General features: G+C 42.1%; 1 protein-coding gene across 1 annotated transcript in view; it reads left to right on the plus strand.

Annotated features, from left to right (window-relative positions):
• The window catches only part of LOC126235134 (juvenile hormone esterase-like), an 86,610-nt gene extending 71,904 nt beyond the window's left edge, over window positions 1-14,706 (plus strand). Inside the window, exons 8-10 of the mRNA XM_049943866.1 lie at window positions 4,414-4,567; window positions 12,148-12,277; window positions 14,366-14,706. Coding sequence (XP_049799823.1) covers window positions 4,414-4,567; window positions 12,148-12,277; window positions 14,366-14,543 — 462 coding nt within the window. The 3' untranslated portion in view covers window positions 14,544-14,706. The remainder of the gene's footprint in view (window positions 1-4,413; window positions 4,568-12,147; window positions 12,278-14,365) is intronic.
• The last annotated feature ends 688 nt before the right edge of the window (window positions 14,707-15,394 follow it).

Genomic DNA, 15,394 nt, shown 5'->3' on the forward strand with positions numbered 1-15,394 from the left:
AACGATAAAACTGGATGGTCCATCACATGGTGCTCAGTTGAGTATCTCCCGTGGATCGCTCTCACCTCACTGAAATCTCTTCAGATCTACATCTATACTGTACGAGCCAATTTACGGTTGCGTTGGAGGGAACTTCTGGTACCACTACCATTATCTCTCTTCCCTGTCCCGTTCGCGAATTGTGCTTGGAAGAATGGCTGTCGATGAACCTCCGTATGCGCTCCAGATTTACCTCATTTCACAAAAACTATACGGGAGGAAATAATGTTGAACTCTTCGTAGAATGTACAGTACGCTGTCGAAGTCTTAACAATATACCTCTCCGTAAAGCGCAATATATCTCTTGCAACGTTTGCCACTGGAGTTTGTTGAGTATCTGCGCAACGCTATGCACTTATTAAGCGATCCCGTGTCGAAACTTCCCACTCTTCGTTGGATGTACTCCACATCTTCTATTAATCCAACCAGCGATTAAATTAAATTTCTTTAAAATTGTTCTAGTGAAGCTCAGTCTGGCATTTCCTTTTCTACAATTAGTTTTACGTGATCGGTCAATGTTAGGTCACTCGGGCAGGTTACTTCAGGTATCTTCCGGCTTTTTCGTTTTCCAGTGGTTTATCAGCAGTACTTTAATCTGACAGTTATGCATATTTTCGTCTATTTATGTGCGGTACAGTTATTCCCATACAGGATCAACTACCCGTCCCTGAAGTGATCGTAGATCCCCCGTAAAGATTTTTGCAATTGCTAGTTCACAATGGTTGAGAAGTTTCTCTTAAACCACACATTTCTCTAGTCAGTGCTAAGAGGCACTTGAGGTGGCATAAGGGGCTACAACATTGGGCAGTGGATGACTCGAAGCGAGTGATTGTGAGTGATGGATTGTGGTGTTACGGTGATGTCTGTCGTGGTTAGGATGTGATTCCTTTATAGCGCTTAAGAATACGCAAAATGTGGAGCGATATGGACACATTTTAAAGCATTGTGTAGAACGGTAGAGGAACAGTTCAGGGACGATGATTGTATCAACATCTCAGTGCACCGGGTCAATAAGCAGCACTTGTGAGACAATGGGTTAAGCCAAAAAGATTCATGAAATGATTTTCCTACTCGGAGACCCGACCAGAACTTAATGGAACACCTCTGGGGTGAGTTTCACAGTCGACGTCGCTCCAAATGCCAGCATCCAAAATCAATGCCTTTTCTGGTTTCTGCTTGTGAGCAGGAATGGGCTACCATTCCATCACACTCATTCAAACACCTCATTGGAAGTGTCCCCAACAGAGCTCAAGCCACGATAAAGGCGAAGGTCCGACCACCCAAATTAATGTCTAATAATAGGTGTCTGGGTACTTTTGAGCAGACATATATACTATAAATAGTAACGACGCGACAATATTCCCTTGTGGTACTCCTGAAATTAACCTTAAATTTGGTGATTTCGTCCTGTTATTATTTTTTCGTGAGAGTGTCTTCCTTTGAAGCGGGAAGCTTATTCTCAAATGGGCTGTTTCGTCAGCATCAGAAAGATTCCAGGAATTTCTGTTGGAAACCTAAATGGAAGACTCATAGTTGGATGAATAGTTTCTCACTGATTGATATTTCTCCCTTTATTCTTGTCTTACGAAAAGCAGATGGTTTCCTCACTCATAATCTCAAACCGTAGGGTCCACCTATTACCTGATCCATCGGCTGGGTCGCTAATCAGTTAACAGCTATCTCTTCGGTAACACATTACCAACTGTCCTTTTGCTTAATTACGTAACACAAGGTAAGCTATTGGCTGTCGAAACTCAACCATATTCATTGACATGCGGAAGAATTTCCTTCCTTTGAAGGACGTTTGATTGCCTCTTGCTTTCTGTATAGAAAATCGCAGAGCTCTCCGAGTCCACAAGTACTCTGCTTCTTAATGCAGTGCCACCCAAACGTATTTGGTCTCGCTGACAGGATATAAAGATATTTGCTATCATCGCCGGCCGGTGTGGCCGAGCGGTTCTAGGCGCTTCAGTCTGGAACTGCGCGACAGCTACGGTCGTAGGTTCGAATCCTGTCTCGTGTATGGATGTGTGTGATGTCCTTAGGTTAGTTATGTTTAAGTAGTTCTAAGTTCTAGGGGACTGATGACCTCAGATGTTAAGTCTCATAGTGCTCAAAGCCATTTGCTACCATCTATCTGCAAATATTTGTATCATTCGTTCCCCTGTTAGATTTACCCTCACTAATTTGATTCCTCCCTGTATCATCAGGTAAACAGAAAAATTTAGAATTAGGCAGTTTTCTACCAGTGCGAGATAGGTTGAAACTGTGTTCTCCAACATACTCCTTACCTTCACGGGTAGTCGGATTGAGAGCAGTAGGGGAGACTATGTTGGATTTAAAATAGCAGAGAGGCGAATTGAGTGAATGTTTGATTTGGTCCATCGCGTGTAAACAGTTTAGTTTACACCCTCCGAAGAACAGAGTTGTTTAAGTTACATTCAGGAAACTGTTTTAACCGATCACGAACCCTTGGCACACTTTATAATCATCCCCTTATAAGATGCTCACAACATAAAAATATTTTTATTTTAAGGACAGTAAATGTATCCAAAACAACAGAAAACTTTCTTATTGCTTTCTGTGAAACACACTAACTGAAGAACGTGCTCGTTGGTTTTGAGATACATTTGTATTGGAGATACAACTATGACGTACGAACTTATATTTCTATGGTTATGTGAACTACTAGTTAATTCAAAAGTGGTTCAAATGGCTCTAAGCGCTATGAGACTTAACATCTGAGGTCATCAGTCCCTTAGACTTAGAACTACTTAAACCTAACTAATCTAAGGACATCACACACATCCGTGCCCGAGACAGGATTCGAACCTGCGACCGCAGCAGCAGCGGGGAACCGCACTGAAGCTCTTAGAACCGCTCGGCTACAGCGGCCGGCTTACAAGTTAATTATCTGAGTTTGCGAGAGTGTTGATTACGAGGGACCGGAGTCTCTGCACGAGCATTTCGGAAGCTTCACGAGTTTCGGTGTTCGAGGAATGGTGTGGTGCGTGTCTTCAACACATGGCAAAACCAAAGTTAATCCACTTCCAGACATCGTGGGGTTGAGCGGCCACCCCTCATTACAGAATTAGCACGTCGTCGACTGGGAAGACTGGTTAAACAGGACAGGCGGCGAACTGTGGCGGAACTAACATCATACTTTAATGCTGGGCATAGTACAACCGTGTCTGAACACACAGTGCACCGAACAATCCTAACGATGGGCCTCCGCAACCGACGACCATGCTTCTGCCAATGTTATAACACCACGACAAATGGGCAACTACGACTGGACACGTGGCCATCGGCACTGGACGTTGGCGCAGTGGCGGAGCGTTATATGGTCTGATGAATCCCATCTTCGTCATCTCGATGGGAGGGCACGAATCTCTTGCCTTCCAGGCCAACACCTGCTTGACACCTGTTCTGCAGGCGGAGACAAGCTGGTGGGGACTCCATTATCCACTAGGAAACATTCACCTGAGCATCCATGGGTCCAGTGGGGCTCGTTCAAGATACCACGACGGCCAATGGGTATAGTACACTCGTTGCACACCACGTACATACCTTCATGTCTGTCATGTTTCCCGACAGCAGTGGCAATTTTCAGCAAGATAATGCGCCAGGTCACAAGGGCAGGAGTGTGGTGGAGGGGTTCGAGGAACACAGTGGCGAGATCCAGTTCATGTGTATGCCCCTCAACTCGCCAAATCTGAACTCGATCAAATACCTCTTGTATGTGATTGAACGTGGCGTCATAGCTCATCGCCCCTCTCCCAAGGCCTCACTGTCAGGATGCGTCGCCGCTGCTATACGTGTCGAAAGTGGATATTTTGGCTATTAGGTAGTTGGTCATAATGTTCAGGCTGATCAGTGTATTATTACAGATATACAGGCGATATACTACTGCTAATAGAACGATCATATGTAGATGAACAACTAGACCACCAACAGCTTAAGAATCTACACTTTTGGTCGTGCGGTAGCGTTCTCGCTTCCCACGCCCGGGTTCCCGGGTTCGATTCCCGGCGGGGTCAGGGATTTTCTCTGCCTCGTGATGGCTGGGTGTTGTGTGCTGTCCTTAGGTTAGTTAGGTTTAAGTAGTTCTAAGTTCTAGGGGACTGATTACCCCAGATGTTAAGTCCCATAGTGCTCAGAGCCATTTGAACCATTTTTTGCTTTTCTGGATGTAAAAATAAGCAACACTAATCCCTGTAATTTGATGTCAGTGATGAGACGCACTTCCTTGTATTTAAATCTGCAGAGCCCGTACTGAGTAGTTCACATGGTATTATACCGTCATCAGTAGACATGACAGCAGAACTGTTAGTGGAATACTAGCCACAGTCCAGTTAATTGTGTCTGTTTTAGGCGAGGGGTGACCCTGTGTTTCCGTACGGTGCTCAACAGGTGGCCAAGGTGCAGCTGGCTCTTGCCCCATCTACGCCTGTCTACTTTAGCTATTTCGACGTAGACGCCAAGTTCAACCTATACAAACAGATGTTAAAACTCCACAAATATCCAGGTGAGTCCCTTCAACTACTGGCCGGCCGCGGTGGCCGTGCGGTTCTAGGCGCTTCAGTCCGGAACCGCGTGACTGCTACGGTCGCAGGTTCGAATCCTGCCTCGGGCATGGATGTGTGTGATGTGCTTAGGTTTAAGTAGTTCTAAGTTCTAGGGGACTGATGACCTAAGATGTTAAGTCCCATAGTGCTCAGAACCATTTTTTTTTGAACCTTCAGCTACTGTCAATTTCCTCCAGTACTATGGAAAGCGGTGAAAAGGCATTACGTTGTAACATCTGTTATACTTTCAGAAATTTCCTCCACAGTTTAATTCCTTTATTTTCGTTAGCTGAACGGTCAGCTTGTCTCACTGCCATGTAGATGACCTGCATTCAGTTCCCTGCATTGCTAGGAATATTCTTACTGAGAAGATGCATTGCACTCAGCGACATGGAGCCAACTGACGATATATTTTAATGTGAAAATCTGGATAAAATTAAGTTTCTCCTTGAGCACAACGAAGCGGTACTTGAAAAATGATAGCTACAAACAAAAATAAATTCGAACTGTACCACCAAAACGTCAAAAAATTTCCCACCTTCGAGATGAATTTGAAGCCAGTCGCCACGGTACATACACTCATAAGCCAAAAATTTATAGCCACTGCCCACAGCGAGGTTCGATGCCACCTGGTGATGATGCTGGAATGTGATGCGCCATGAAAAATATGTAAGGTAAGGAGAGACGGATGGGGATCACCCTAGCTAAGATATGAGCTGCAAATGCCAAAATCCATGAAGATTTTCAAAGGACAGGTTATTGCTACGCAAAGCCTGTGAGTGAGTATCTCGAAAAAGGCGAAGCTGTTCATGTGCTACTCTCGTAAGCATCTACGCAAAGAGGTAGAAGGACAGTGAAACTACCACCAGGCGCCAAGTGGTTTGCAGGCTTCTCTATTGTTTGGCCTGTAAAGTAGAATATATAATCTTGGTGATCTGCACGAACAAGTGTTTTGGAACGCACCGTTCATCGTACATTGTTGAACATGGAGTTCCGCTTCAGATCACACCAATTTGTTCACGACGACATCGTTAATTACGACTGCAATGGGCATAGAGCCAACGGGATTTGAACGTCGATCAATGGAAACGTATGGGTTCTTCGGATGAATCGCAATGTTGCTACACTAGGTCGATGGTCGTCTCTACAAACGCCGTCATCGAGGTGAACGGCGGCTCAAAACGTGCAGCGCGCCACGGAGACAGGCTGGAGGGAGCAGTATTATGCTGAGGGAGGCATTGTCCTGCGCTTGCATGGGACCTGTGGTAGTAATCGAAGACACGCTGACAGCCGCAAACCACCTGAATCCTTTCATGCTTGATGTCTTCCTCGACGGCGATGTCATATTTCAGCAGTATAATTGGCCATGTCTCGCAGCCAAAGTCGTGCTACAGTCGTTTGAGGAGCATTACAGTGAACTCGCGTTAAAAGTTTCGGCGACCGAGTTCGCCTGTTGTAAATGTTATGGAACCCATCTGGGTCGCTGTCGGGCACAATCACCACGTACTTAAATTAGCGGCCCGTTATTTACGCGAAGTATACGACCAGTGTGAAGACATCTGACGCCACATACCTCAACAAACATACCAAGGAACTGATATCCAGAATCAGTCAAGTATTTCTTTCTAAAGACGGACAAACAAGCTATTAATCATTGAGTCCTAATGTTTTGGGTCAACAGTGCGTGTCCACAAGCAAAGATATAGGAAATCATCGACAGTAAAGACTTGAACGGTGAGGTACGCAAACTGTGCACATTAACAGTAAACGGCTGTGAATATGTGCGAACATGAGAGTCGACAAGTTATGTGAAGAATACAACGAATTATGATGTGAAGAGCGTTGCGACGCTTCTGCTCCCATCTGGAGTTTTGAAATAAAACTAATGTTTATTAATTTCCACAATATTACCCCGTTAGTGCAATGCGATGAATGAATAATTAATGTTTGTGGCTCAGTAGTTTCAAAAAGGGTTGCCATACAGCGTCGCATTCTGTTCCCGAAAATATTACTCATGGAAAAGACCAGCAAATGTTCCTAAATAATAATGATTACAGATAATTTCAAATAGCGCTAGTCGCAAATGTAAGAATTAAAGTCCAGTTAACTGTTTATTACCTTCAGACACATGTACAGGACATGGTGACTATATCAATGTCCTATCGGAGTATCTAAATCTTGGACTAATTATCCAGCTCAGTGCACTGAGAATCTTCGAAAGTCAATCACGAGTTGCTTATTACGGGCCAAACACCAAGTCCCTGGGACAGTTAGGTTCTGGACGGTAATACTTCTCGCTACAAATATTTTGCCAATGTAGCTAAATCGCCGGCCAAACCGACACAGGTGCCTCGCACAAACGAGTCTCATATAACATAGAATAAAATAAAATAAAAACTTGGTTTCTATCTTCGCTGCACAGAGAGTGGTCATTAGATACCATCAGTGTTAATCTTATAATGTTTTCTATTTATTGGTTTTTGCGGTGAGTGGGGGCACGCTAGAATTTGTTTTGGATTTTAGAGGACAAGAAAAAAAATTGTCATGTTCACAAAATGTTCTTTTCTATACAAAAAGTTATTACATGAACTGCTGTTTTTATTGTGTTTCCAGTATAAATCATTATTGTAAAATTAAATTGAAGAAGACACTGACAACATGTTTCAAAATGTATAAGTCGTAAATCTAGAATGGCAAATCCTTGACTAGAAAATGACTCCTCATGTGTTAAACTGCCTTTGTCTCCCCACCCCCCCACCCCCCCCCCCACTCCACCCCAAAAAAATGATCTTTGCCTTCTAAATAATACATTTTACATCAATACAATCTAAACGTTCCTGTGTTGAGAACACTGTCAGGTCGTTCTTCGTATCCGTCAAATTCTTGTTGTTCTTCTGAAGAGGCACCGACTTTTACCGTTTCTATTCACCCTACAAATTCCGAAAACAAAAGTCTACATTTCCTATTAGTCGAAATACAAGTCACATTAAATTACACTTTAAAATAACTTCTAGTTAATGAAATGGGACTGCGAATTTGGAGATATGTTTCATTAACCAGAAGTTCAGATTTAAAGTATAATTTAATGTGACTTGTATTTCGGCTAACTTAAAATGTAGAGTGGTATTTCCGATGTCTGCGGGGTGAACAGAAACAGCAATCGACAGAGCTTCTTCAAGATGACCAAGAATTTACGGGATCTCAGCACAAGAGATTATGCTGGATTAAAGTACATAGAGGAAATAAGCAGTCATTTAGATTGTACACACTATAAGTTTATTATCTGGAAAGCAAAGGTTATGACGATTCTTTTTGAAAATCTAGGGAGAATAAAAACATTTACTTTAGGAAATTAGGAGTCATGTTTGGTCAGGAAGATGTTGTTTGACAGCTTGTCACTAAATCTTGTGGTGCGAATTGTAGATTCAGTGACAACAATTTGAAACAGTTTGTCGACTTAATGTACTGAGAGACAAAGCAACTTAAGCATTTTAATGTCTCAATAAGTTATTATACACATACAACTTTCATTTGGAAAACATAACAAAAAACCACAATTCAGACCAAAATTTTAGTTTTTGTGCTAATGAAACATTTCTTGAGCCAGATAAATTTCGTTTCTTACTCTCTTGAACCTAAAACAGATTCTGGCATGTCCCTATTCAGCACAAAGGCCAATAAATAGACAACGTAATAAGAGTTACACTCATCTCAGGGGGGTGAAGAGAAACACAAACTTTTTATCTAATTTATTTGCTTTATTTATTTATTTTTGTTATAAAAGCAAGAGCTAGGTCCCAAATGCAATTATAAGTTGAAATTTAAGCAGAATACCTATTACCCCATGTAATTTTGATTTTCTTATTGCTTTTAATTTTAGTACTTTTTTTGTAATTTGGAAACTTGTATCTATGCACCATCTTTCACTGTATGTGTTTTAATCTCTCGATACCAACATATGTAACATTTTTGTGGAGTACTAACCCTTAAACAGCTGAAATGTATCTTAATTTTATGCTGACACAACTAGTAGAGGTTCTTTCCTATGGGGAAAAGCCCCCATTTCGAAGAGTGCACTCAGAATTAGCGTAGTACATCTAGGTATCATATAATTGACGTTATTAATGATACGCATTTACTGTCACCTAATTTTGACTTAATTTATATGACAAGCATAGAAATTTATTTTTATTCTGATAACTAGGCCTTCATACTAGTGCATGCCGCTGTGTCTAACATTCTGCTATTTTTGCAGCTTCTCAAAAGTCATTAATCGAGTTCAGTAATCAGTGACAACCTCCTGCTACCTACACCAACGTATGATCGTTCTAGGTTCAAATGGTTTAAATGGCTCTGAGCACTATGTGACTTAACTTCTGAGGTCATTAGTCGCCTAGAACTTAGAACTAATTAAACCTAACTAACCTAAGGACATCACACACATCCATGCCCGAGGCAAGATTGGAACCTGCGACCGTAGCGGTCGCTCGGCTCCAGACTGTAGCGCCTAGAAACGCACGGCCGCTACGGCAGGCGATCGTTCTAGATGCATTTATTTGAAGATAGCTTTCTCAGAGATCTGTTGACACATTGCTCTCATATCAATTTTGTGAACAAATATAGTTACTCTGAAAGTACGATAATTAGCGACGGTCTCAAGCCAGCTAACCAGCATGCTAACAATGCGAGTATGTTAGTAAATAATTCTCCCCAAGATCTAGCTATGACACCTCGTTGAATATCGTATCAATTTTGTTAACAGAGTTAATTAATTTCTGAGAGTGGTAGTGAAATATGTTTTTTACTATGTGTACCTCTGGAACTGCTAGTTGTGTCTGAAAGATATCACAAACAATCAATTTCCTCTCAATTTTTATCATCAAACATCCGTTTTTACATATTGAATACCTTTACTCCTTTGTGAAATATCATAATAGGAGCAATGCCGCTACGCCATTTTTACCGTCTGTGCAAACGCCGGCAGTAGTCCACAGTTTTACAGCTGCACAGTTTACAACGGTCGCGGTTTTCCATCCACCAACAAATGACAGCCCATCTCATGATGTGATGTGAGGCGCACCCTGTCCAAATGGGTCTCGCCTACAAGTCGGCCTGCCCCAGTAAACCAGTGGGTGGCTGCTAGCTGTCACTCTGCTGTCAAATTGTTCTTACATAAGGACATTTCATCTCGTTATGTTGCACTATTCATTACAAGACTAATACCAGCTGTTAATGGGGTTACCTAAGATAGCACGCATCAGTGCTGTGAATGGTTTGTGAGACAGTGGCGGGTTCTCGGAGTGGGCTAGCTGTTCTGATGACGAGTATTTGACTCTGAAACTCTCTATCTGTACAACTAGACACGGAAGTGAATGTAGTAATATAACGTGTGGTCTCTTATGGCGCCATGTGATTGATCCCTTCCACTTCGATGGTGCATTAGTCACACTAATCACATACACCTCAATATTCTATCATTCCGGAGCTGTTCTGTGAAAGGTAGAAATATGACACGCTTGCTGTCATCCTCATGTTTGGCGTATTTTCGATATTCTCTACGTGGACCATCAGTCAGTCGAAGAGGTGCTGGTGTGACCTACACACGGCGCCGCATCTAACACCTTTTAGTCTCTATTTCTCGGGGATGTTGAGGAATAAACGTTATATAGAACCATCAAACGCCTGAAAACGATCCGAAACGTGTGAGCAACTGTCATAGGAAACACCCTGACAAAAGTAGTTCACTGGACAGATCGGACGTACTACGCAACTACCGGCATTGTATGCCTAGATCACGTTAAATGATGGTAACTACGTTCGACTCGGTTTCCGAAGATACTGAATACAAACAGTTTTGGAGAACATGTATCATAAATTTAGTTGGATGATAACGCAAACATAAAATAGTCTCCCTAAAACTTACTTAAAACTCTATACTCTCAAACGAGAAAATGGAAATGACTCCTCAGTATACAAATAATTTTACTGGATCGAATGCTACACTCTGTGCGTTGCAATTTTTAGTAGTGTACATACAAAAAATTAAGTAAAGGTTGTACACACTTCTAAAAAGAAGGGAAAGACTTGAGTGTTAGAATAACGTTGACAAGTGATTGTACCGTCAGAATAAAGGATGACAGCCAGAAACAGTTGCAGGATAGAATTTTTTTATTAAAACTCTTGACCACGGTTTCGGTACATATAAACATACCTTCATCAGAAGTAAAACTTCTAAAATTACATCATTCCATGGAGAATAATAAAATAATTATGCCAAAGGCGTCGTCAGTAATTTAAAACATCTCCATTTATACGACATATGTAATGGGCACAAGATCATAGCGAACAGTTTAACATCGTTGCTTCGCCTATGAACTATTGAACTATGAACTATTGTCAATAGTTCATAGGCGAAGCAACGATGTTAAACTGTTCGCTATGATCTTGTGCCCATTACACATGTCGTATAAATGGAGATGTTTTAAATTACTGACGACGCCTTTGGCATAATTATTTTATTATTCTCCATGGCATGATGTAATTTTAGAAGTTTTACTTCTGATGAAGGTATGTTTATATGTACCGAAACCGTGGTCAAGAGTTTTAATAAAAAAATTCTATCCTGCAACTGTTTCTGGCTGTCATCCTTTATTCTGAAGAATTTTAACAGTTGCTGCTGCAGCCATGTTTAAAATCTTGATTGTACCGTATTGAATGGTTAAGAGATCATTACGCCATCACCGTAACATCTGGACCCACAAAACGATCACATTCGACAGTGTTCACTTAACAGTGTCGCAATAGCGTTGACTATTGAGTGTACTGTATTCAAAGAAATAACATCTGAAACGCTAAATCATTCAAGTTCGACATCAGTCACCGGTCAACGTTATTGGTTACTGAGTTCCTCCCATGTGCGTCTCTTCAGGGGTGAATTCGATCCTGATTTCATTTTTGTGAGTGTCGATTGGTGACTCCATCTAACAGTGGTGCAGACGGGGCAGCTCTTGGAAGCATAGGATATTTGGCGAATAGATTGGCCTGCCTGTCTCCCCGTCTTAATACCATCGAACATGTGTGTGATGCGTTGGGGAGACGTATTGCGGAACGTCCACAAGCACCAACGACCATCCGACAGTTACTAACCGCAATTCTGGAGCAATGGAAAGCTCTATCGCAACAACTCCGTACTAACCTTGTGACCAGCTCGGGAGCACGCTGCAAAGAAAGCATTGCTGTAAGTGGTGATCACATCCCCTACTAGGAACTTTTTGTAATGCCCAGGGATGCCCTCAGTGTAATTATTGTATATGAATGAGTCATTTATGTTCGTCTCACTGCATGATTCTTTCAGTTATCTACTATACTTTGCAGCAGCAGGTCTTTCTGTGTGTGGTACAAGTTGCCTCGAGCTAAGTTACTTGAAAGTCACACGTGATGCTAAATTTACTGTCGTCCTTCATTTTTGCTCACAAATGTATTTCTGCTTTATGATGTAACCGCAGTACAATTGTGATGCAGATTTTTTTTTCTATCGTAGGAGCTGCTCACGCTGACGACATCGCCTACGTTTGGAAGCCAAGGTTCCTGAGAATCCCCGAACCGACCTCCGTAGAAAGCCGTACCATCTCCACTATGACCAAGCTGTGGACGAATTTCGCTAAAACAGGGTACACTCACAGTGTATTATTGCCATTTCGGACGAATCTAAAACAGTTTCTGTCTAATACGGTTCTATAATTTTCTAAGTTTCTCGTAAGTAAGAAGAATACAAATTTCCTGACAAATTTAAACAGTGTGCCAGATCGAGACTCGAACTCGAGACCTTTGCCTTTTGCGGATAACTGCTCTGCCACCTTTTTCTTTTTCTCTTGAACTCATTTTGTTTCTTAATGCTCGTTGCATTTGTTCGCTGCAGACATCCCATAGCACTGGTTCAAGTTCATCGATGATCTTTTCATACGGTTTTTTATTACAGAGAGTAGCCTAACCCTTTGACCGAAAACGCTGAGCTACCGTGTCGGTGCCAAACTGAGCTCTCCAAGCACGACTCACGACCCGTCCTCACAGCTGTACTACCGCCAGTACCTCGTCTCCTACATTCCCAACTTCACCGAAGTTCTCCTGCGGAAGTTGCAGAGCTGCAGTTCTGCAAGTTTCGCAGGAGAGCTTCTGTAAAGTTGGAAAGGTACTGGTGGAAGTAAAGGTATGAGAACGGGTCGTGAGTCGTGCTTGGGTAGCTTAGTTGGTAGAGCACTTGCCCACGAAAAGCAACGGACTCGAGTTCGAGTCTCAATTTGCCACACAGTTTTAACCTACGAGGAGGTTTCACATCGGCGCACACTCCACTGCAGCATGAAAATTTAATTCAAGAAATGTATGAGCTTAACATTAGATCAACGTTAAGTCATCGTACGTGGCACACAAATCGGGGCCGTGTTGCCAACTCTTAATAAACGTTCCCCCTAGGATCAATTCTAAATCCCTCTAAATTTTCCTTCTAACCCCCTAAAACTCTGAATACGCATTTGTATTTGATAGAAACATTCGGGTAGGAAGAATTGATGATTTTATACTCTAAATAACCTATTATGATAAACAGACACTGGCGAATTTTTTCGACTAATTTTTAAGCGTTGTGCTGATGTTAATTGATATAAAAATAGACATTTTTATGTAAGGATATTTGATTCATTATTTGAAAAACTTAGTAATGCTGTTTGTTAACATCCACCAATAGCAGTACAATTCCGTTCAGCGCTTGCGCAGTACGAAGTTCTATCCCGTTACCTTGGAGACTAGAGTAAACAATTCCCATCATAGCCCCGTCTACATACATATACGTCTTACATGTTGCCGACCGCAGCGCCGCCACAAGAGGTACGGCTTTCGTGTCCACTGCTGGAGCACGCTGTGCACGCTTTGCTCTAGTCTCCATGATCTCAACCGCTGTCGTTCATGTGCGCTGGCTCTCTTTCTCTCAGAGTCCCCCCCCCCCCCCCCCTCGCAAAAAAAAACCGTAAAAATGAAGTCCCTCCAAAAACCCCTTTCCATCTATCTTCCCCCTAAATTTGGGGGGGGGGGAAACGGCTAATTTGGCAACACTGAACCGGTGTCGAGCAGGACATCATTGGTCTTCTTAGTACCATATTGGCATTTACGTCAAGATCGTTCAGGAAACTGCAGAAAACAAAGCTGGAAAGCCACACGGTGATTTGAACCCCGTTCCTGACGAAAGTGAGTCTAATGTGGAACCGCACAGCGTGATCTCAGTAGGTGGGTGCAGTACTCTACAGAACTACATTAACTGGAATCTCCATCAAGTTATTCGTTATCACTGGTCTTAGAAACGCGACATTTACTGTGAAGTAGAGTGAATGCAGTGTTACAAAGAATTTGTTGTCACTACCATCGGTCTTTATTGGATGGTATCAGATGTCTTGTGATTATTCGTAACATAAGTGGAATATTTAATGTTATATTGTGTTTTTCTATTCTTTCTTCCTTGTCCTGGTAGCTAAACGGGAAGAATATTGTCACAAAGGGCTGGTCTACGGGATCGAATCACAATCGAGGTCCTAATAATGTGTTAAGAACGATCGCATTATAGAAACAAGAATTTTTCTTTCCCTTCACTTATAATGGTTTCCGTTAGGTATATGCTTACTTATGATGCACATTTTCTTTCGCAAAACGTATAATACCTGAATCAACATAATTTTCTTGCCGTTCACTTGTGATTTCAAATTTGTTCGCAGCAATCCCACTCCAGACCTCAATGACCCAGTGCTGGGTGTGTCCTGGCCAACTTTCAGTGTTGACGACGGGAAGTACCTGGAGATCAGCAACAGTGGCCTCGCCATCAAGGAAAACATGCTCAAGGACAGGATGGACTTCTGGGATGACGTGCACAATAAGAGACTGTACCTGCAGTGAGCGGCTTCAGTTTGGTGATGCCCCGAACGACGTTGTCATATCGAGTACCTGAAAGCGATTATAGGAATCATTGGGCAAGTTTCAACATCACCACGGAGAATAAAGAATCAGTGCATTCTTCGTCGTTATGAAAATAAATACTTTGTAGTTGTTGCCTGCTCCAGTTGGGTCTTTTTAATATGTCAGCAAGATACACGCAGCTACAGCTGGTACTTTGACCTATTTTACATAACATGTTCCACATAAGACGCACGTGCTGCCTGCGGCGTTGAGCGGAGCTATCGCCGCATGACACTCCGGCCCATTGTTGGAGCAGTCTGTCAACCGGCAATAGACGCAGATGTGAAGGAGTAGCCTTGGCACATGCCACTAGCATTTGCTCACTGCGCTGTGGAAAACCAAAATGAAACCGAATGAAGTAACGATAGAGCATCGACAGGCCAATTCAGATACTATTATCCCACGTCAGTCCTGCAAGTGGCTACTGCAGTCTGTGCATGATTTCGAGACAGATCTGAAATCCTTTCTGATAAAGCGTGACTGTACTTCTACAATTAGATTCTGTATGTAAAAGAGTTATTGTAAAACTCACAGACTAAAACTCATTAACGAAGTATAACGAAGGCGTAATAGAAAACATTAAAACTAAGAAAAGGTAAATACAAAAAACAAGGGTTTTATGGTGACTCAATCTAGATTACAAGCTCAATTCTGGTTAAATACACAGTAGATACTTGTAAATACAAAAATTTACGCAAAACTGCTGAGAAGATGCACAAATGGTAAAACAGGAGAATGTGTGTAATGCTTTGAAAATTACAGTATAATTAACGCTTAGCAAAGTGAATGAG

Source organism: Schistocerca nitens, chromosome 2 (assembly GCF_023898315.1).
Source record: "Schistocerca nitens isolate TAMUIC-IGC-003100 chromosome 2, iqSchNite1.1, whole genome shotgun sequence".
NCBI lineage: Eukaryota > Metazoa > Arthropoda > Insecta > Orthoptera > Acrididae > Schistocerca > Schistocerca nitens.